This window comes from Elgaria multicarinata, chromosome 5 (genome assembly GCF_023053635.1).
Source record: "Elgaria multicarinata webbii isolate HBS135686 ecotype San Diego chromosome 5, rElgMul1.1.pri, whole genome shotgun sequence".
In the NCBI taxonomy this organism is placed as follows: domain Eukaryota; kingdom Metazoa; phylum Chordata; class Lepidosauria; order Squamata; family Anguidae; genus Elgaria; species Elgaria multicarinata.
In genome coordinates, this window is record NC_086175.1 from 118,399,596 (window position 1) to 118,423,008 (window position 23,413).

General features: G+C 40.3%; 1 protein-coding gene across 1 annotated transcript in view; it reads right to left on the reverse strand.

Moving 5' to 3' along the window:
* The window catches only part of CEP126 (centrosomal protein 126), a 29,241-nt gene continuing 5,828 nt past the window's right edge, over positions 1-23,413 (reverse strand). The window contains exons 3-11 of the mRNA XM_063127840.1: positions 22,643-22,733; positions 20,596-20,758; positions 12,199-14,281; positions 10,466-10,630; positions 7,853-7,977; positions 5,707-5,794; positions 4,751-4,960; positions 2,668-2,732; positions 1-159 (exon numbers count right to left, since the gene is read on the reverse strand). Coding sequence (XP_062983910.1) covers positions 64-159; positions 2,668-2,732; positions 4,751-4,960; positions 5,707-5,794; positions 7,853-7,977; positions 10,466-10,630; positions 12,199-14,281; positions 20,596-20,758; positions 22,643-22,733 — 3,086 coding nt within the window. The 3' untranslated portion in view covers positions 1-63. The remainder of the gene's footprint in view (positions 160-2,667; positions 2,733-4,750; positions 4,961-5,706; positions 5,795-7,852; positions 7,978-10,465; positions 10,631-12,198; positions 14,282-20,595; positions 20,759-22,642; positions 22,734-23,413) is intronic.

Here is a 23,413-nt window from a genome sequence, read left to right on the forward strand (position 1 = left end):
CAAAGATAGCAGCTGATAATATATTAAAATAAATTCAAGTTCAGCAGCCTTTGTTAGGCCAAGTCAGTATTTTCTGTGCATTGGGGGATAAGTGGCATCTGATATGCTCCTGTATTTCCACATTGGAGGCATGATGTTCATGTAGGAGGGAGATGCGACCTGCAAGAATAAAAAACACAACAAAGATAGTATGCATTCATAGTAATGTAACACAAAATGTTCAGACAATACTATGCTACCTTCTATTATGTCAGCTGTAGCAATGAATTTGTGTCTTAGCCAACACTAATTATGTATTTGTTGACCATAGCGGGAGCGAGCACACACACACTTCAGAGTGGCCAATTTCTCACTGATTTATTTTCCCTACTTGGGCTCCTACCGCTACATGCAATGAATCTAGGCTACAGATTCAAACTCCGGTCAGGTCATACACTTGTGCGTATATGTGGACATGCGGCCACATAGGCCATCATTTGCTTTCCTCTTCCTACTCAGAACAGCCCTGCTGGAACCCAGAACAGTGTTCAGGTGACAGGCAGGAAGGGCAGTGATGGACAAAGGGGAAAAGAGTCAGTGGTGATTGGGAAGGGAAAAGAGAGTGGGAGTGCTAAGGGTAACTTCCCTCGAGGTTTCAGAAAAGGCTGTTCAGGCATTTGTCACAGAAGTTTTAGATGTCCAATATTTAATTTAATTTAATATTATTAATAATATTTATTTATATAGCACCAACAATGTACTTGGTGCTGTACAGTATGTACAAATAAAACAGCAACAATATCCTGCCAGAGGCTTACAACCTAAAATCACATTAAAACATATGAGGGGGAGAGGTTACACAAAGACAGAATAAGGGAATAATCGAAGCATTGTGAACATTAAATCAGGCTAGAGTTCCAAAAGCTATGGAAAAGAGATAAGTTTTCAAATGCTTTTTAAAATCTAGGATAGAACTCGTAGTTATTTATTTACATTTGTAGCCAGCCCCGTCCTGAATGCATGGTGCAATTAACAAAAGTCAGCAATAACTCAATGAAATCTCCCCCACATTTTCCCTACTTAACCTTGAGCCCCAAAGGATAAAACTTACAAGGATTCTGTCTTGGGATCCACTGGTTCTTTTAATGATTCTTTAAGGGCTAACTACACATTACGCAGCAATAAATTTTAACAGTGCAAAGCCACTTTGGGCAGAGGGGAATTCAGAGCAAAGTAGTAGTGTGGGTAACACACGCCTACTACTGGCTTTTTTTTTTTTTTTTTGCAGCCCCTCCTATCACATCACCACCAAAATTCACTGGCAATGGGAAAAAAACACAGTGGTTGATGCCAAAATTTGGTGGCACATCAGCAGCATCAAAAAAGCAGCCTATTTTGCTTTAAAACAAGGTGTAGGGAGAATGTGCACCTTGTTTTCAAGCAAAATCACGCTCCTGAAAGCCTCCGTTTCGCTGCCATGCTGCTGAAATTCAGCAGCACAGTCGCAATTTCAGTGGCGGCAGGGAGGAATGTTTCCCTTGGTGGGTCTCAGAGGGTGAGGAAATGAGCCCTTGGACTCACCAAAGTGGCCTACCCCTGATGTATCCATTTGCCTGCTTGTAATTGCTGCTCCAAATTGCATTTGAAATCCCCTTGGTGGATTTCCACTGGGCTGTGGAAAATGTGAAGTATGAAATGGCAGATGGGAAAAGTATTAAGCACCTTCTCCTGTCACTTCTCTACTCTTAAATCAGTTACTTGAATGTTTATTTGTTGTTTCAACCATCATGGTCATATCAACTTTACAGATGCAATACAGGTAAGCACACAAAAACTCTACAATGCAAAGAAGTAAAACACAAAAGATACTAAAAAGGTTGTCATTAGAATGTGCCCACAAATATGTAAAAGTTCATTTTAAAACAAAGAATTAAAATAAAAGACACTAAGAATTTACATTAAAAGGTCCATAAATGTATAAAAGTTAATACTACAGATATGTTAAAACTTCATGTTAAATTTCATCATTACAGTTCACCATGTTGACCTCTATGAATCTTCTTCTCAACTTTTGGGCAGCCACTGCGAATCTTGCAACTCTGGCCATGGCCAGACCAGGCCTATATCCCGGGATTGTCCCGGGATCATCCCTGTGCATCCAAACGACACCCAGGGGATCCCGGGAGCAGGCAGAGATGACCCCTCCATTTGCCTGGGATAATCCTTAGGTCTAGCTAAGGCCTCTGTCACAATTTGTCAGCATCAGAGAGCAAATAGATAACTTTAACTTGACCATAAGAGATTCAAAATAAATTTTGTCCTGGGTTCAGAATACAGAGGACAATATAAATAGGGGTTGAGGTCCTCTACTACTTGAGCACCACATATACAGTTCCTCTGTAACTTCTCTACTCTAAATTCCCACACCCTTGCTGAAACACCTTTTATTTTGTTTGTTTTAAACGCATCAGGACACTGTTATAGGCATTAGCACAGTGCAATTTGCCCCAGGATACCCAGAATATTATAAGAACAGCTGTAGCTGGATCAGATTAGCATCTACTCCAGCATTCGGGGTCTAACAGCAGCAAGCCAAATGCCCCTGGAAGCTCACAACTGAAGTCTTGGCTTTAAAATCGTTACCTTCATTGCATATTTACACATAAAAGTAACGTAATGCATGCTTACCAAAGGGGAAACAGTTTGCAAAATATCTGTAGAGGATGGGGTTTTGTTAATGGTTTCGTGGACATCTAAATTGGTATAAAAACAAGATAGAAAAATTCAGTTTATAGGGTGGAAAAGGAAAATGATGTACACTCAACTAAGTCTTTCTTCAGATAGCGGATGATGCAGATTGGATGTTATCTATAGATACTATTTCTTTGCAGGAAAAAGCATTTATTTCATATTAGTACTAAATTAATTTAATTTTAAATTTATGAATAATAAGTTTATCAATTGCTATTAGTCATGAAGGCTGTATGGGAACCTCCATGTTTAGAAGCAGAATGCCAATGAATCCCAGTTCCTGCGAAACAAGAGAGGGAGACACTTTTGCCTTCTTGGCCTGCTTGTGGGCTTCCGAGAGGCTTCTGGTTGGCTTCTGTTAGAAACAGGATGTGCTTGATGGACCTTTCCAGCACAAGGCTCTTTTTATTTTTAAAATCATGTAGTAAGAGTTCAGTTTTTGCAGGCGTGTGGTACTTTTGGATCCATTGCTAAGTCAGGTGTTTTGCCTGTTGTTTCGTGTGGTGTGTGTTACCTGGTTTAGTGTGGTTTGTTTTGCCTGAGATCGTATCTATGTGTGATAGACTGTGTACTGCATGCCTGCGGTGTTGATGGGTGTTTTGTCTGTGCGCCTGTGTTTTCCTAAGCATCATCAGTTTGCCTTCTTGAAATGGGTATTTTGTTATGCTTTGGGCAGGCAAATATGTGGTTTGGGCTCAGCCCCTCAACTCTGCCTTGTACTTTGTCAACTTCCTATCCTTCTAGCTACACCAGTTTGTCTTATGGAAACTAGGTGTTTTGTAACTGGCCGCACCTACCATGGTGGCCATTTTGTGAAAGCACACACTCAAATGTGCTCATCAGCCCTAAAAGGTCCGAGACCCCTGTGTGCACCATAATGGACTGCCATTCTTTATTGTGTTGAACTTTCAACTGTTGTTAGAACAAGGTTGCCTATCTTCTGTTAGAGATGGTTTCAAGGGCTTATAAACTTTATACCTTTTTCTCCCCTCTCTATCAATATCCCTTTGCTTAATCTTATATCTGCTGTAAATCAAATTGGTGTTTGAAAATGTGGTAGCAAGGCAGAGCAGCCATCCTGGTCTTAAAGGTAGAGAGAATGGATAAAAATTTGTTTAGATTTCTTAAGGTAGGATAGTGTACCAAGTATAGATGTTATCAGTCTTGGAAAAATGTGGACTTCTGCTTCATCAAGCAAATATTCCAATTACAGCTGCACAATCATTTTATTATTTTATTTATTTGTTTATTACACTTTTATACTGCCCATCAGCTGAAGCTGTCTGGGCAGTGCACAATTAAAAACCATAAAACAAGTATAGATAAATTTAAAAACATTAAAGTTAAAAAAGCAATATAAAAACCATTTTATGTCCAGAAGCTCGTGAACTCCCTAACTCCACACAGGCACCAATCTGCTTTAAAGAAGTGCTTATGTGTCAAAATTTGCCTTGCCATATGATACTAGTATATGTGTCATATGGCTGTAAATAGGAACCTTGTCTATTGTACTAGGAAAATGAGTGTTAACTGGTCATATCATTATTGTTGTTGTTGTTGTTGTTATTATTATTATTATATCTCCTGTACCATAAACCAAAGAAAATATTCAGGAACAAAAAATCTATCATCATGTAGCTGTGAAACAAAATAAATAAATAAATAAATAAATGGTGTGTCTGAACTATTTAAGCCCATTGGCTTAAAGACTGTTCATGACAAGCTTTTCACTTGACTGTATGGAATAAAAATATAAAATGATATTTAGCATTATGAATTTTTTGATTTAATTTTACAAAAGTAAAATGCCGAGCCCAAATTTCACACCAAGTATGAATTTGGGGTTTGAGCCGCTGCATGGAGTATTTGCTGTAAAGCAGGAGTCAAAGGCAATGGGAAGTAAAAAAAAAAAAGGAAAGGAAAAGATTATTCTGTCTGAATGATTTGTTTACACTTAGGTTGCTTGGCAAACTGATTACTACACTGGTGCAGGTCACAGCATGACCGACCGAATACTTACTCTGCAGCCTTTGATTAATGCGGTCGAGTGACTGAAGAACTTTGTGCTCTTCAAACGACAGCGCACTCATTCCTTGCCGTGGGGGTCTGTTTAGCACCACAGTCTGTTTGTGTAGTTGGGCTGTGTCCAAACCAGTCAAGATTTCACTTTCTGTAGCGGACATGTTCGCTAGGTTTTCTGCTAGCAGGAACTGCAAAGTGCTTTCTGAAACTATTAACAAAAATGGATTGACTACTAGGTTAAATTTATTTTCATCTTTCATAACCTGTGGCATTGTTAACAACATGTCTTTATGTATCTTTCAAATACTATTATTTAGCTACATAGTGCAATCATCATGTTTGCCCATAAGACATGGTAACTATAATCCTTGCATCATTAGAGTGGTCTTTGAGGATAACTAAACTGGATACACAGAAAGCACACAGGAGAGAATGCCTTTTCCTACTTTGAAATCAAAAAGCAAATCACACACTCTATTGTTCATCTTCATGCCATTGTACTGGTCCCCTTTTATAGTGTTTTTGTAAGACAGAGAACAGAGCAGTAGTAGTATACCTGAGTCTGTGTAAATGCTCGTTTTAAAAATAATGCTCATTTTAAAAGTAATGAACATATACACCAGATATTTTCTGTTCACAATGGAAAATACTTTGCTACCCTTGTCCTATATAAGTCCAAAACTGGACCTTCCATCTTGTGACTATGCTCATTCCCTCTTGCTGTCCCCTACCATTGTAATGTTTTCTTTCTACCATTGTCTGCCCTTTTCTCTTGGTGTATTTAAATGCCCAATTAAAAACTTGCCTCTTCACTCTGACATTGCACCCTTACTATTTCCCACTATCCCCACTCCCTTGTGTGTCAGGTTGTATCCTTTAATTTGAGGAAATGACACATGTACAGAGCAATGAGTAAGATACACAAGGTGCCCTTATTCATAGCTTCAGCATTACCTTCATCAGCATTACTGATGCCACCCATGGCTTGCACTGGTTCGTATGCACACTGAGATTGAGCTCGCTTCATGGCCTGTGATATATTCTATAAAAAAATGATATTTATCATCAAACGATTTAAACAACGTAACCAAAATAAATTAACAACTAAGAAAATAATCCAGGCATAATCCAGAAATGTTGGCATTATTCTGAAATGTACAGAGCCAGTGCGGTGTAGTGGCTAGAGTGTTGGACTGGGAGTTGGGAGATCCAGGTTCTAGCCCCCACTTGGCCATGGAAACTCACTGGGTGACTTTGGGCCAGCCGGAGACTCTCAGCCCAACCCACCTCACAGGGTTGTTGTTGCAAGGATAAAATAGAGAGGAGGAGGATTATGGTGGAAAAAAGATGGGATATAAATAAATGAATGAATAAATAAATAAAATAGCAAAGAAACATACAAAAGATACTAAGGAAAGAAAACATCTAAAATACATGCTGCTGTATTGTAAAGAACAACAAACTGTGATGGTGGGAGGTGCTCTCAATTATTATTATTATTATTGATTAAAAGTTACTTAATGCTGTTGACCAAAAGTGTTTACGTTTCCTAAATGTTTCTACAATGGGAACAACAGAGATAAGCATCACCATACTGAGACTTAAAACAGCCTGTTACTGTAAGGGTTGTTGTTTTTCAGTGTCCCAATGAAAGTCATATTTGGTTCCCCCCCCCACCTAATCATTTATTTATTCACAGAACATTTTTACATGGTGTGCTGGCTCTACACCAATGTGTAACCTGTGCACAATTTCCATATCTAAACATGAACAGGATATATGTTACTCTAGAATGGCTGTTCTCTCTGCCAGGGGATTGGAACTGTTCTAGCACTGAGTGATCTCATTCTGTGGCTCAGTTCAGACAACATAACAACCCATACTCAACCCTTGTTGTTGAAACATTGTTTATCATGTTGTCTGATCCCAGCTGCACTAACAAATCTTATCTTGTTAACCACAAACAACCCATAAAGGGAACCCATGGTTTGTTGTTGGTTGTGAACTATGGGTTGTTTGTGGTTAACAAACCATGCTTTGTTACTGTGGCTGGGTTCAGACAACATGAATTTTAACAGAATTGCAGTTGGCATGTGATCTATTGTGGAATGTTATTGTTTTACTGTGGGGCAGGGGTGGACAGCCTTTTTGCCTCCTTGGGCTATAGCAGTGATGGGTTGGGGATCGCATGCCAGTGGTAGGCATAGCCAAAGGCAGCCATGGGTTTGTCTTGGGCTGGCTATAGATGTGGCCAGGGCCAGTATCTCCCTTCCCCTCCCTTTCTCTCTCACATGCATATACAACCTACTTACCTCTCACTCTGACACATGCATACGCTATCCCCTGAGATCTTAACACATAGGAATAAGAAGCTTTAAATCCTCCCCATATGGTGAGATCAATTGCCTCTCCTCCCCAGCTGAGCAGTCAGGAAGGTGGGGAGCGGTTCCCCATTTAAACTGTTTGGTGGGTTGGTGGTAGTACGATTGTGCAGAAGAAGGTGGCGTGCGGACATGACTTTTCATGCACCATACGTGCTATAGGACACATTTGGGACTTCAACTTTTAGAGACACATTATATTATGCTTGTGGCTTTTACTAATTTGATTGATGCAACATCTGTGGCTGTCTTTTTTTCTTAAACAAGAATTGTTAAATGTCCAAAAGTTAAGACCTGTCAAAATTTTAGATTGTAAGTCATATGGCAGATTGTCTTGTTTTGTTTTATTCTGTACAGCGCCATGAAAATTGATGGCGCTTTATAAATAAATAAATAAAATAAATAAATAAAATAAAACATGATAACCCATGGTACAACAGCAATCCATGGTTCAATGCCAACCCACACTCAACCCAACAGTGTGGGTTATCGTGTTGTCCGAATCCAGCCATTCTCTCAGATACAAAATACCCAGTTTCCACATTCTGCCATATGAGACTGATGGGAGCAAGATGTCCTGAGACAGCCAGCCATAGAATCACTTGTACTGAACTTAATATTTTTATTTTCTTCAGCATATTGTTCATATAATTTCTACTGCATAATATAGAAACTACTTATCTGATGACATCTTCAGTAAACAATTTTATTAGATATACCTTTCCAACACTATTGGGCTTCCATCCGGCAGAGGCTGCCATTTGTCTCCTGTGTTCTAAAAGAGCCTTGCGCTTATTTTCATTATTTTCGTTAATTTGTTTTCGTCTTGCAAAAGCAACAGAAGCTGAAAGTGACAAAACACACACTTTGAATACATGCTGTGAAAGTTGCACAAACATTTCCAAAACAAATAAACCAAATATATTGACATGCAATGAACACAAAGGTCCCTAGAATTAACAGGGGGGGGGGGGGGAATACATAGATTGCTTAACCTGAGTTTGCCACTATGAGTTAAGTCAGTAATAGTGCACAGGCTAGATGGCAAATTTGTTTGTATGGTACCCATATGGCTTTGCCTCAGAGCACAAATTTCTAATTTGTGGGGGAGATTCAGACCAGGAAAATGGAGGGAAGTGATATGACAACCTTATAACTTTGTAAGCACCTTATTAAAGGGGCATGGAAGTGCCCCTTTAGTTAAGGTGCACCCCCACCCAAAAAAAGATTACACCGTTATAAGCCTCAATGTTCCACTGCTTATAAAAATGACACCTGTTGAGCTAATTGAAACTTGGCATCCATAATCTTCCTGATGAGGTCTATAATTGTACAAAATTTCAAACCAATCCAATCCAAATTGCCACAGGTATGCCACATCACGAAGTGCTGAAAATTGACACAGTTGTAGTTTTTTCTCCAAGCATATCACATATTTCTTTCAAATGATGGTAAGAACCACTGATGTACATTATTTTGACTTCTCTAGGAGGTGTGCCTTTCATTGATTTGGTGAAATTCTGAGCAACGGTTCAAAAATTATTAACATGTTATTGTCTCGTGGAACCCGATAAGAGCAAGTGTCGAAGAGTTATGTGGCATTGCTCAATTTCACCCTGAAGCTAAAATGCTGCCAGTATGCCAGTGTTTTCCATTGGAATTCTGTTAGGGGGCTTTTATGTGCCGTGCCTATTCCTTTAGTCATAGAATGTGACTTCGCAAGGCAAGTCTACACATTACTACACAGATTGGGGGCCCATCATTGGGGAAGGAGGGGAGGGAGACTGTAAGCATTCCCCCCCCCGCCCACTCTCGCACTGTGGTCCCAATCTACATCAGCTCCCTATGACTCCAATTTACATGCCAAAATAGCATATAGTTGTAAGGTAAATTGCAGACATATGGTAAAGGATTAAAATCCCCTACCCACCACTGTAAGATCTTCCACATGAGGTCCCATGAGCTTACCTTTGAGTAAAAAGAAAAACCTAGCCATATCTTTAAAGTAACATGCAGTTTTACCCTCAGAGAATTTTGGAGGGGTGGGGATGGGATGCACAGGTGGGGGAAGCGTGAGGATGTAGGGCCTCACTCCACCTTTCTAAAAGCAGCAATGCAGTGCAAGGGCCCTGATCCTTACTCTTACTTTCTTTGCTGTGAGAAAAGGACATGCAAGAATCGTGTCTCACATTATGGGTATATTCATATGTTGTTCAGAACCTAGCCCTAATAAGTAATTCCCATTACGTGTAATCTTTACATGTGGGGAATGGAAGCAGGGATGAGCCTACTAGCTCCATCCTCCCCTTGCCATTCTCACCACTTTCTACATGTGGAGATGACTGTGGGCCCTTGCTTAACGGCCCTGTTTTTGGCATGGTTATTAATCACTGGGACTGCAAGCTTTAATTTGGTAAATTAATAAAGCAAAGCAAAGCATCAGTTTATTTGTGGGAGCAAATTCTAATCACTTAGGGCAATTTTTAATTGGTTGGGTTGAAAGCTAAGGACATAAGAAGAACATAAGAAGAGCCACGCTGGATCAGACGAAGGGTCCATCTAGCTCAGCATTCTGTTCACACAGGCTTATTATTATTATTATTATTATTATTATTATTATTATTATTATTATTATATACCGCTCCATAGCTGAAGCTCTCTGGGCGATTTACAAAAATCAAAACATTAAAAACAAATATACAAAATCTATAAAAGGCAGGAGCCACACTACTGCTTTATAGTGGTATTGAAGTGCACTGGCAACGGTTGGGGCCCATCGACACAGACCATACACCACTTTCATACTGCGCTAACCTGCTTGGTGTAGATTATACCACAGTGGCTGACCAGCTGTCAGTGGGAAACCCACAAGCGGGGCAAATAAAGTTATTCTGATTCAGACAGAAATACTATAAGATTATAATAGAATGTATAGTGTGAAATAATCTTTGGAAAAGGGATTTGAATTTTCCAAAGTAGCATATGCGCTGAAGAAGAAACCAGCCTGATCTAATTCACCAGTATAGACTCGGTAATTTTCTCAAAAATACACATGTATTCCAGATGTACTCCATAAACATATTACATTCTCAAAGTCTATTCTCTAAAAGTTGCCAATGCATAATAAAATATAGAATTGCACACATGAAACTAGAATACAGGCACTCAATCCAAACAAGTTCTTTCATGTTTGCGCGTACACACGGATCACTGACTGAAAGGACAGATATCCTTTAACTATATACATTCCTGCCAAGATTTCACTAAAGTTAGCCAATAATGTATTCTTTGTCTTTTCCCAACATCAAAATCTGACAAAAAGGGAACCTTACTGCTTGGCTGAGAAGAAAAAATTGCATTCACCCTAACACCTGATTTAATAGAGCCCATCAGATTGCCGCCATCAATAGTGATGTGAGACACATTCGGTCTACTGGGCTGCGAGTCGGCATTATTTGAATTATTATTGCAGGGGATAGCACTATGCTGTGAATCTCCTGAAAGAAAGAAAAAGTACAAAGCAAGGTTTTAAAATTATATTAACACCATCCAACTCCAGAAATTAGAATCAAACATTATTATTTAAACTTTTATTTTGTGCTTAGTTCCCACCCAGCCCTCCCTCAGGCCCATACCCTTCTGTATTCTTAGATGCAAAGTAATTGTTTTACCTAGCTTCTTTTTATGACAAGCGGTGATATAAACGCATGAAACCACTTTGCCTGCATGTCCAGCATCAGCAGCACCCAGCATTCTGGTGCATTTGCCATAGTGTACATGCCCCAGCATGTACACTATGCTGGGGCATGTACACCTTGCTTGAGCTCCCCCTAGTGCATGCCACCACTTGGGCCCTACCGCAACTACCAGCCTCCTCCTCCTAAGTGGGGCCTACCTGGCTCTCACAATGCCATGGGAGATAAAATATGGTGGCCGCCAGGCATGGCCCAACCAAGACATTTTTTCCTGCCTGAAGCAGAGGCACCCCTTCCCACCCAAGTCACCGTGCAAAATATCCAAGCCAAGTTATTTTTGGCACATGAGGCGGAAAATCCCGAAAGCACCTCCATTAATCCTTGGCAGTACAAACACAAAAATAATGAATACAAACGATTTGCTCCCTTTTCATGAGACCCCCAAAAGTACTGCTTGAGGAAGCTGGCTACCAATACCCTTGCTACCATGGCCCATAGGAGATGAGCAGCTGCTCAGGTCCAACATATAATAGCTGCAGCACTGGGGGATGGGCGGGGGGGGGGGGAATGACAGCTGCAGTAGTGCTACCACCAGGGGGAGTAGGTGGCTTTCAAAGGTTCACCAAAGGAAGCCTGTCCAGGCTCCCTAAACCTGAATCCGAGCCCGGTTATTTCAACCTAAATCATGGTTTACAAATGCTTTAAAATAAATATACCCCAAATCCATTCCCACAAAGGGTAGCTTGCTTCAGTTCAAGTTTTTAAAATGGGAAGGGAGCTTCCTTTCTTCAGTCAGACAAGGGACTGTGGTTTAATACAGTGTGGCACTATTTCTCAGGGCTAAGACTGCTGGGCTACCCCACCCCCTTTTAAAATGTCCAGGGTCAGACACTGAATAAGATTACGGACAGGAGAAGGACTACTTGACTGGAAACAGTTCCATACCTTGATTTAGAAGGGAAGTATGCCCAGCCCCTCTTCTGGTACAACTCTGCCCCTTTTTATTTCTGAGGTTACTATAAGATTGGTTCAATATGCTGGAATTAAATTTTTCCTAAGTTCCTTGCTGTCACTCCCCCCACCCCGCCTGCTTCTGTCCCACGATACTTCCTCTTTCTTCACACAGGAGAAGAATGAGGAAGTAAACAATGACCATGTGGCCCATTCAGTGGCCGTTTTTATTGTGCCACTTTTCCTGCAAACTGCAGGAAATGGTGGCACATTCCGGGTTTTTTTTAAAAAAATGGATTTAAAAGGGTCTGTTTTGTGACAGAAAGAAGGCAAGAATGTCGACAAAAGGACCCGCGGACATACGTAAATGGGAAGTAACAAGAATAAAACACTATTTTTTAAAAGGAGATAAATCATACCAGCAGCACCATCCTTTTGAGCCAGGGCACGATTCACTCCTTGCCACAAGATTGTGATTTCTTCATCAGTTGGTGTACGATCTGGACATAATCCATTTTCTGAGTACATGGAGCCTCTTTTTGTAAAGCCGCCACACTGAGCAGCTGATTGAGCGCACTTGGTCTTTTTCAAAGGCTCGTACGTGAATATACTGTAAGAAGGTCTCATTGTGGCCACGTGAGAATGGCAAGAACTACTTGAAATTGAAGGGTCTTCTGTAGTATCTCTACCCAGATCTTGACCTTCAGGCAAAAGATGCCTTTCATTTAAGAAGTGACTGTTTTCAGTCTCTGTGGGAGGTTTGCACATGCTGTCTGATGGATTTTCATCCAGCCTCTTGCCTGGTGTAGGTTTACTTGGTGGGTGAGGCATCATGATTTTGCCTTGAGTTTTCATAACCTTGGTGGCTTCAGTAGCAGACTGTGGTCGGATAATGGTGCCTTTTCGGTTTTTAGTTATTAAAGTTGATGATGGGGCTTTTGCAGATTTTGGTCGTTTGATCATTTTTGTTCTACCTTTGCGTGGATTGCTTCTTGGATTTTTAGGGTCACAATTATATACAAGGGGTATTATTTCTTCACTTCTTGGTGCCATCCATGCCTGCTTAGCAACATGATATCCTGCAGATACAAAAGCATTCTGAATCCCATTATCTCTTTCTGAGTCCCCAACCATAGCACCATTGGCAGATTTCTGAGAATTTTCCAGGTGATCTTCTGGAAAAACAGAATTGAGTGTACAAGATGGAATGCTTCTAAGATTGGTTCTAGAAGTGTCAACTTTAATTCGAAAGCCAGATGATTGGGGCTGTGCCTGAGGTATTTCAGCGATACCTTGTTCTGAAAACTTTTCATCATAATTAGCTCTCACAGCTTCATTAATTTCATCAAACCACCTAAGTTTTTTACAGTTCTTTTGAATATCAGCATCTTTCCCTTTTATTTTTGCCAATTCAACACTGTCTCTAGCAGAGGCCACAGGCTGATTCCCAAATTTGACCCCTCTGTTTATAACCATCGCTTTGAAACAGCCAGGTTCATATTTAGATCCTTTTTTCAAAATGCTTTTTGGCAATTTCACTACTTTTCTCTCACTGGGGTTATTCCTCTCTTGGTCAAGATCAGATAAATTGTCCGTGAGGTCTCCATGAGGCACAGATAAAATTTCATTGACTTTTTCCTCTTCATTGTCTTTCTGTTGATCAATACTGCCTTTATATGTGTTTTCAAACAAAGGTGCTTCAACATCAACATGGTCAAAGCATTTTTCATCTCCAGCAGCTGTAACACAGCCTATATCTTCAGTACACCTTGCTGCATGAGCGTTTTTTCCCTTCTGCATACAGTTAAGTAAGAAGCTGTTACTGTATGGAGCAGTGGCACTGCACTCTCTAATAGGAAAGACTACAGGGATTACAACATCCTGAGTGGAGGCTTGTGTTGATGAGGTCCTGTTATTCTGGGGAAATTCAGAATTCTCTTGTACTGCAACAACTGGAGAAGGATCAGGGCTAGCCCAAGCTTTGTTTAATTTCAGTTCAGGCATATCAGTAGCTAAAGGATTTTCTCTGCTAACTATTCCTGAAGATGGAAGTTTCAATACAAAGTTTTTGTCTTCTCTTTTAATTTGGGTGAAATTTAGATCATCATCATCAGGCCATCTCTCAGCCTCTCTTTGTTCAGAAGTACTTGGAGCAGATGATTTCTGACCAGGACTGCATGTGTCTTCATCAGAAGGTACAACATTGTATTTAATTAAAATATCACGAAAAGGGGAGGTTGTTTGGATATTTGAGGTATTTAAATTTATGAGCCAGTTATTGACATGCTGACGTTTAGAAAAGGAAATATCAGTTTCATCAGAGAAACATTTATTTCTAGTCCGCATTCCCTGTGAATTGAGAGCTGAAGAGTCCAGCTGTGTAGTCAAAGAAGATGTTTCACTGGGTGTTGTACAACTTTCGTTAGGTTCTCCAGCCTCAAGACTGTCCACACTGCAAACACTTTCTGAATGGGCTATTTCATTCACTTCTTGATGAAAATCCTGAGACAGAAAAGTAAACAAATTATGAATATCATTAACACATTTTTACTTAGTCAAGTTATTCATTCAGTCACAATTTAGGAGAAAATTGTCCTTCTGTATTTTGTGAAAAATAGTAAGAAATGTTCAGTTTTGCAGTTCAGAGAAAAGGCATATTGCTTACCTGTAACTTTAGCTCTTCAAGTGGTCATCTATGCATTCGCACATATGGGCTCTGTGCCTGTGCAAAGCATTGATTCGAGAAACTAAGGATCAGTTTGGCAGGCCCCTCCCCCACCGTTCTACTATGTGTATCCCTAGTGGGTTCCCACCAATCCCTCACTCCCTTGAGACTGCCTAATACGGCCTCAGATTCAAGAGTACCATTATACTTTGTTACCACATCAACACTGACATTGACACCGAAGTGGAGATGATTGGTGGGCTATGTGAATGCACAGATGACCACTCGAAGAACTATATTTACAGGTAAGCAACCTACCTTTCTTCTTCGTGGTCTCTGTGCATCATACATATGGGCCATTATCACTTACCAGAGGTTGGTAGGTTCAGGATGATGTCTCATTGAAGGAGTGGTGAAAGGACTGCATGTCCAAAATTGCAGTCCTCTCAGGCTCGAACATCGAGCTTTGTAGCGTGAGATAAATGTCGAGGGCTTTGCCCAAGTCGCAGCCCTGCAGAAGTCCAGTAGAGAGACCCCACATCTGATGGCACTGGATACAACCCTTGTTTAATGTATGGCTTCGACAGTTCAAGCCCATCAATCTTGAAGGCTAGTTTGATGGTATGGACAATCCAAGATGCAAGCTTCTGAGGCGATACCTGTGACCCTTTCTTTGGTCCTCTATAGCATACAAAAGTCATTGTGACTTATAAAAAGTTCTAGCTTTATAAAAAGCAAGGGCCTGTTGAACATCCAAAGCATGTGAAGTTGCCTCTAGTGCAGAGGAAAGAGACAGGAGAAAGGTTGACAAAATAATGTCCTGGTTCAGGTGGAATTCAGAAACCACCTTTGGAATGAATCTCAGGTCCGGGTAGATCACTACTACGTCCCTATGAAACATCAAATGGGGGGGATCAATATGCAAGGCACACAACTCACCTGATCTTCGTGCCATTGTGATGGCAACCAGAAAGGCAATCTTTCATGAGAGTAGATGGAGGTCCACAGTAGCAAGGAGTTCAAAGGGTTTTGTAGTCAAGAGCTTTAAGAACAACAGACAAGCTCCATTGGGGAACTGGAACTCTTATCCAGGGCACAAGATTTCTTAGCCCCCTCGAGAGCTGTCAAACAACTTGGCATGTAAATATCAAAAACCCTTGGATTGGAAGATGGTTAGCTGAGATAGCACAAGATAGACCCTAATTGAAGAGTACTCAAGTCTTTTCTGATACTGGGTGTGAAGGTAAGTAAGGATACCATTCATCGAGCCACAGATAGAATCAAAGTTATTGGCCTTAGCAGAAACGCAAAACACCTTCCATTTACTGGCACAAGATTTCCTTGTTGCCAGCCTACAAGTCACATCCAAAACAAGGCACACCTCAAAAGGAAGCTGATTCCTCATTGATGAATCCTCCATGCTGTCAGCCTGAGTGCGGTTAGGTCTGGATGTCGAACACAACCCTGATCCCTGGCAGCAGGTTCAGTATCAATGGCAAGCATATGAACTGCCCCCTATGAAATTGAGGACTGGAGCAAAACAGGCCTATATCAGCCACCATGGTGCAATCAAGATAGAGTTGGTACCATTGGCCAACTCTTCATTAATCTTCATTAATACTCTTGTCCACTGAGGAAAAGGGTAGAACAGGGTCCTCATCCATTGTATCAGGAATGCATTCCCTAGGCATTATCTGCCTATTTCCACTCTTGAGCAGAATTTGCTGCTTACCTGGTTCTGAGCTGCTGCAAGTAAGTTCCCCTCTCGAGTTCCCCAGCATTGGAAAAGGAAGCAGAAAATTGACCAGGCCATTTGCCATTTGTGAAATGTCACATAAATTTGGCTGAGTGAGTCAACTCTCTATAATAGAGTTAGGACAGGGATGCACAAAGAGAACTGGTTGGTACAATGATTCTAGCCACTTTGATGTTGGCATCATCAATGAGAGGGCCTCCCAAGATTTTTTGACTGTCTGCAGCAATGTTGGTAGGAAAGGAACTGTCACTGGAACTGAGGCTTCAGTATAGACAATATCAAATACTGGGTCCTGCAGATGCTCACTGGGTTGTTGTGTGTCAACACTGAGAGTTTGAGGCATCCTTAGAATCTGGTCTGTGAAATAACCCAGGTCCTTCAATGGGGAAGCCACCTCTTAGGAACATACAGCATCATCTGGGGACGACACAGAAGGGGGAATCGGTGAATATGATGTTGAATCCAATTGGCAGACTTCTACAGAGTGTGTGATGTCCCAGAAATGAAATCTCTCTCCTCCTATGTCTGTGTACCGAAGTCAGAGGTGGTGGTAATGGACAATTAGGAGAAATACAGTAGCCACACTCTCTCTATGATATTAAGCCATCGGTATCACAGGAGGCAAGCAATAGTGTCTCAGAAATGTAGATCTTGGTGGCACTGGAGAAGGATCCAAGGAAGAGGTCTCCGCAGGAGGAAGAGATACCGTCACTGATGGAGGTGGCTGGGATTGAGGGGAGGTAGCACCTAGGCACCGTCCCGAATCAAAGTATGCCTCTCGGTCTCTATATAGTTGCCATTCATTGCAATGATAGGTCCCATGTGGTGGAAGGGGCCAGTCCAAATATCTGTCCTAAACTTATAATGGTGACCTAGACCTATCACAAATGTCATGTTCATATGGTCTCTACAAGTGTTCCGATCAGATTGATTCAGGGGAATCCTTGTGGTATCGATGTTCTCTCCACATCAGAAGAATGCACTGGTCACTGAGACAAAGGGGTCTTTAATCTTACCCTTGGATGCTGAGGCTGTATGTGCCAGGCCCAACATCAATACAGACAGCAAATGTGTCGGTATCAGTGAATTCAATAATGGAGGATGCACTGAAATAGAAGATTTAGGAGTGGACTCATAGGGTTTCTCAGTGTCAGAGTCATGTGGTTTTTTTCAGTTCCTTCTTCTTGTGTTTCTGTGACTCTATGTTTGGTTTTGGAGCCCTCACTCTTCTAGATATCTTGGTAGAAGAAATTGTTGGTGAATGCCCAGCAGTTGATGGATCTGTTTGGTCCAGGGTCAGGGCCGAAATACTCAGAGAGGGAGGAGGAAGAGTAAGCAGTCTCACAGATGTGTTTACTGCCTCCAAGGATTTTCCCCCAAAGTATTGCCTTTAAGTGGTCCAATTGATTATGTCTCACTTGCTGAGTATAGCTCTGACAGTGGGGGACAGGTCTCCACTACATAAGCCTCTCCCAAACAAAAAAGGCAGAATGAATGGCCATCAGTGGGAGTAGTCTGCTGCTGCACAACACACACACTTGCGGAATGGAGCTTTTAATGTCGTACACTTCCGCCCCACAGTGATCAGAGATCAAACTAAAAAACCCAACTATTCTAATTGTTTGTTTTAGATAGAAAAAATGACAGAAGACTGGATAGAGAGAAAGAGTGATGAACTACCTTAGCAAGATTAACAAACACTGCTTAATGAGCAAAGTTCCCTACAAGACAACCAGCAAGGCAGTTGAAAGAGAATTGAGGGACTGGGTGGAAACCTGCCAGAGACATGCACAGTAGGACAGTGGGGGAAGGTTCCCGCCAAAATGATCCTCAGCTGTAGAATTTCCCGAACTGAGGCTTTGCACAGGCACAGAGCTCTTATGTGTGATGCACAGAGGCCACAAAGAAGAACAATAAGGCGTGCTCTTCACTAAATCAACTGATATGTGCTGGAAAAGTTTTTAAAAAATGTTAATGCGAATAATTTCATAGGAAACATTAGCATTTTTCAAAAACTGTATTTATACAACTTTTTTCCCACCTCTGCGAGTGTCTGAAATGTGGAATGCCATCTTGCATTCAGGGTGAGGCGTTCTAAAAATGTAATGAAAAGCCAATTAACTGGAGCTTGTACTTGCTCACTGATTTTAGGGCAAGAAAAATATGTGAGGTTCTTGGATATCACATAACTTCATTTTTAGGTATGATTTCTGCACAGAGCCAAACACAAATTTTCAGTTTTGTAGGTGCTGATATATCAAATTTCTAGGTGAATACATGCCTGCCATGTTTCAGTCTATTTAGAGGACGATATCTTTTTTTAAAAAAAACCTTCTAGATGGATGCAAATTTAGTCAGAATATTACTTACACATACAATACACAATCCAGTAAGTGCAGCACTTGGCAGTTTTTGATATGTTCAATTTCTGGAAATCACTATAAAACACAAACTAGGAATGCTTGTGCTTCGTTCTTTTAATTTCAGCCTTATAAAAATAGTTTAACTTATCTCTCCCTCTTGAGCTAACAATGAGAGCTAGTTAAACTTGTTCCTCTAGGACAAAATATGTTAGCTGATATCAGTCCAATATATTTTTTCTGTGGGAACTAAATTTTATTTGAAGAGTGAAAAGGAACTACAATTGCAGTAAGAAAAGCTCCCCCAAAACAGCAAAATCACGAACATGCATGGTGCAGATACCACTAAATTATTCAGATTTAGAACTGAAAGTATAGTTATTTCTTAGGGATATAAATAGGGAACAATATTCATCCTAGTGACAGAGTCTGTATTGGTTCTTTTATTGACCTTAAAGAAAAGGAATTTTAGGAATCTTTATAATCCTGCTGGGCCTGTAAAATAGCAAAAGGAGAGGTCAAAGGATGTCAAAGTATAATCACACAAATGTGGTGTGCAGCTTGAGCTCTGCATTTCTCAGCAACTGTTACGTGCAACTATTATGGCTGTTAAAAAGCAAAAAGAAAGCCTGTTCATATTACAGATAGCATTCTCAACAGGATCATAAAAAGTTCCTTACCACTCACACTTACTTAATTAAAAATGGCCCTGAGAGTTTTCAGCAAGAAAAATTGTAGAATAAAAACACCATAGGGTGAAATAATGTCAATAGTTACTCTGTATTGTTTTCAGTTGTCTGTCTATAATCAAATCCTTATATATCAGAAAGTGAAGCATCTTCAACATTTGTAAAACTGTACCAGGTTTACTAAAAAAGCCTCAGCGGCCCCTAGTGGCAGTTTAATGATATAAAAACAAAACAAATTGTTTATAGTATTACTTTGTAATTCAAGCAGCAGACTGTGGCCATAGCTAGACCTAAGGTTTATCCCTGGATCATCCAGGGGTCAAACCTGTTCATCTAGGTGACACACAGGGGATCCAGTGCTCAGGCGGGGCGAACCCTGGATGATCCCAGGATAAACCTTAGGTCTAGCTGTGGCCTGTGTGAACTCTAAAAAGATGCAGTGAATGGACTTTGATTCCTTTTGATTGATAAAGCATAGTACCGTAGCTACTACCTACCAGAATAATTTTCTCACTAAAAATACTTACCTCACCAGGATAATGTTAAGGCCTTTAAAGGGTTTTTTACTTTTTGTGAAATAAGAACACTGAGAGTAGAAAAGTTATGAATTAATCAGTTTAAACCTTCCTGAATCCTGACTGGCAATTTAAAAAGTAATATTGCACTAAACCAATGCTGAATTACTTACACTCATGTAGCCAAGTCACTACTTTGGAAACTTTGGCCGTAGCTAGACCTAAGGTTTATCCCAGGATTGTCCTGAGGTCAAACCTGTTCATCTAAGTGCCACACAGGGCATCTAGCGCTCAGGCAGGGACGAACCCGGGATGATCCTGGGATAAACCTTAGGTTAGCTACGGCCTTTGTAAAAATAAAAACAAAAAACCCAATAATAGGGATTTTTAAGAACTTCCTTCCTTTACGATTTTAAAAAGCACAAATTCAAAAATGACCTTAATGCTTTCAAGAGCAGAGAGTGTTAAAAGGATAGCAGGTAATTTGGCAACAACCGCCTTACTATCTTTTTTAGTGTAAAGACGCAAAGACTACAATCTTATTAATGAGTAATACTCCTCTCAGCAAGAGTATATGTAGCATGACGTGGCTCTTGGACAAATTATTATTTATTTATTTATTTATTTATTTATTTATTTATATAGCACCAGCAATAGCATCTCTTTAGGAGCTTTGGAAGTCGTGGTCTTCAAAACACTTGAGCCGGCACTGAAGCTGCTGTACTAAAGAGGGGCTAAAGCAGTTAGAACACTACGCACTCCTGCTTGTCAGGCTTTTGAATTGCGCTTTTAAGAAGTATGAAAAAGTAAGTGTCTGCCAGGTCGTCATACCTGAAGGTTGTCGAAATGCTGTTCTCGCAGCTGCTGCTGCATTTCATCCAGATTTTGTTGGAAGAGAAGCTGGTCACTATCCAGGTGTGCCCTGCAGTTTTCCTGCTTTATCCTATCAAAGCCAGCTGTTTCTGAGCTCAGTTTCCAATGAAAAGGACCATTTCTGGTAGCTGAGAAAGCTGTGTCAGTAGTTCTTGCAGGGAAAAACATTATAGTTACTTCCAGCTACATTTTTACCAGTTTCATGAATGAAGTTTCACACTAATCACCTTTAAAACAAATTATGGTACCTAAAATGTAACATTTGGAACAGCAAAACTATTTAATAGTGACATGGTATTATACACCCATAAGAAATGCATTTTAAAGAAAAGTTTGTCTCAAGCTATGAATAAAATCAGGGTTTTTTTGTATTTGATTACATTGTTGAATACTTTAGTGAGACCTTATTTAAATAGTTCGCTAAATGTATATTTGTAGCTGAAGTATGTATCCACACCCCCCCCCCCCCCAAACCTATATACTTAAGCAGCAGCACAATATATGTGTAGGTGCTCCTAAGCCTACTTTCCCTTCGGTAGGCTAGAGTCAACATTATGTTCTTTTCTATATGCTTTACTTTTCATGTTTCTTATACTCCATTATTTTGGAAAACATAATGAACTTAATGAACAGTTTATACAAGCTTGTAATTAACACCTGCCTACAAGAACTGCAGCAATTTTATGTAAACTTCATATAACAAATTCTAGAACTATATTTTTCTCAAACATGTGTTAAAAGTGTTCTGTGAGTCATCTTTCACTTTGCAGGAGGGATAGAGAAATGTACAACCTTATGTTGTCTTTTATTCCATATTACAGAGGGGAGAACTCAACACTCTACATTATGGGTAGGGAACCAGTGATCCATGGACTAGATGTAGCCAATGGCATCTCCCCAACTGGTCCATGATCCCGCTCTTTGACCTCCAACATTTCTCACAACAATTAGGATTTTTTCAAGACTAACTGCAGCACAGGGGACGATTTGGGGGATGGGGTGGACTCACAGCTGGAAGAGGAAGCCTAATTGCTGATTGGAGGTGGGCATCTCTGTATTTGTACTATGTGGTGTTTGTGTTGTGTGCATTTGTATGTCCGTATGTGTGTAAATTGGAGTATGAGTTTGTGTATATGAATGAGCAAATAGGGGGAGGGTTAGTGAAGAGTAAAAAGAAGGAACGTCAACAAGAAAAGGCTATCCTGGAGAAGGCTATCATCAATGGCTACTAGTTCCTATGGCTATGTGCTACCTCCAGTATCACAGGCAGTAAGCCTATATTCACCAGTTGCTGGGGAACATGGGCAGGAGGGTGCTGTTGCACCCGTATCCTGCTTGTGGGTTCCTGGTCGACAGCTGGTTGGCCATATGTAAACAGAGTGCTGGACTAGATGGAAACTTGGTCTGATCCATGTTTTTATGAAATTGTGCACATTAATAAACAAGGACAATGCTACATGTGTAAATACACTTTCATTTCAGAACATATGTCTGATTTAGCTAGCATGCATACAAAGAGAAAAAGACAACCAGGGTGAAAGCATGAAAGGCAGGTCAATGAAAAGGACACATAAAAAGGAATTTTAAAACATTTGGAATTTATGAGTCTACCTGAAAAAAAATAACCTTATGAAAGGAATAAAATTTAATAAACAATATCAAACTATCCAAAAGGACTAATATGAAGAAGGGATCTTGGAGTGTATTCTAAATACAGTAACCAAAACATCAACAAAAGCAATTTTAGAGGAAGGGGATGTAAAATTTGAGACAATTACAAATAAGGAATACCTGCAATGAGTAAATAACAATGTCCAATCCTACTTATAACCATTACCATGACCAAATTAAAAGCATGCAAAAGCTGACGTTATTCACAGTGCTTTTCTTTAAGAAGCCTTAAATAGCATTTCTTGTCAAATGTTTTGCCAACAAATCCCCCAATTCAACATCCAGATATTCTTTCACTGACTGCTTGCTTGAATTAAACAAATAGAATATGTACCTTACAATGACTTTGGATGATGACAACTGAAATCCCGGTGCTTGAATTTTCTGAAGAGCCTCATCCAATTTAAGTTCTGTTTTTCTCTGTGCTACAAGTTAGAAAGAGGGATAAGCATTTGTTACATGTCAAGTTTTTAATGTAAAAAGACTTAGGAATCATTTTCAACTAATTCTAAAAGCTGTGCCAACATCAGCACTCTACTACAATTCTTAATATTTGTTTCCTGATTCATTTACACCCTTTTGTCCCCTGACAGCACAGCTTTGTGTACTCATTGTATCTTACTGAAATGCACTCCCAACTCCTGCAATTCTGTGGCTATTCTTTGATTTTGGCCACAGCTAGACCTAAGGTTTATCCTGGGATCATCCAGAGTTCACCCCTGCCTGAGCACTGGATCCCCTGTGTGTCACCTAGATGAACAGGTTTGAGCCCTGGACGATCCAGAGATAAACGTTAGGTCTAGCTATGGCCTTTTTTTGAGGCATCTAATATAGTATATAAGTAAAACCATATTTGCACATGATACCCAGCTATGAAAAGTTGCTGGAGGGGTGGGGAGAGGAAAGAGGATCTTGAATACTGCCTGTGGGATTAGGAACATAGGAAGATGCCTTATACTGAGTCAGACCATTGGTCCATCTAGCCCAGTATTGTTGACACTAACTGGCAGTGGCTCCCAAGGGTTTCAGGCAGGAATTTTTCCTGCCCTACTTGTATTATTATTATTATTATTTATTTATTTATTTATTTATTTATTTATATAGC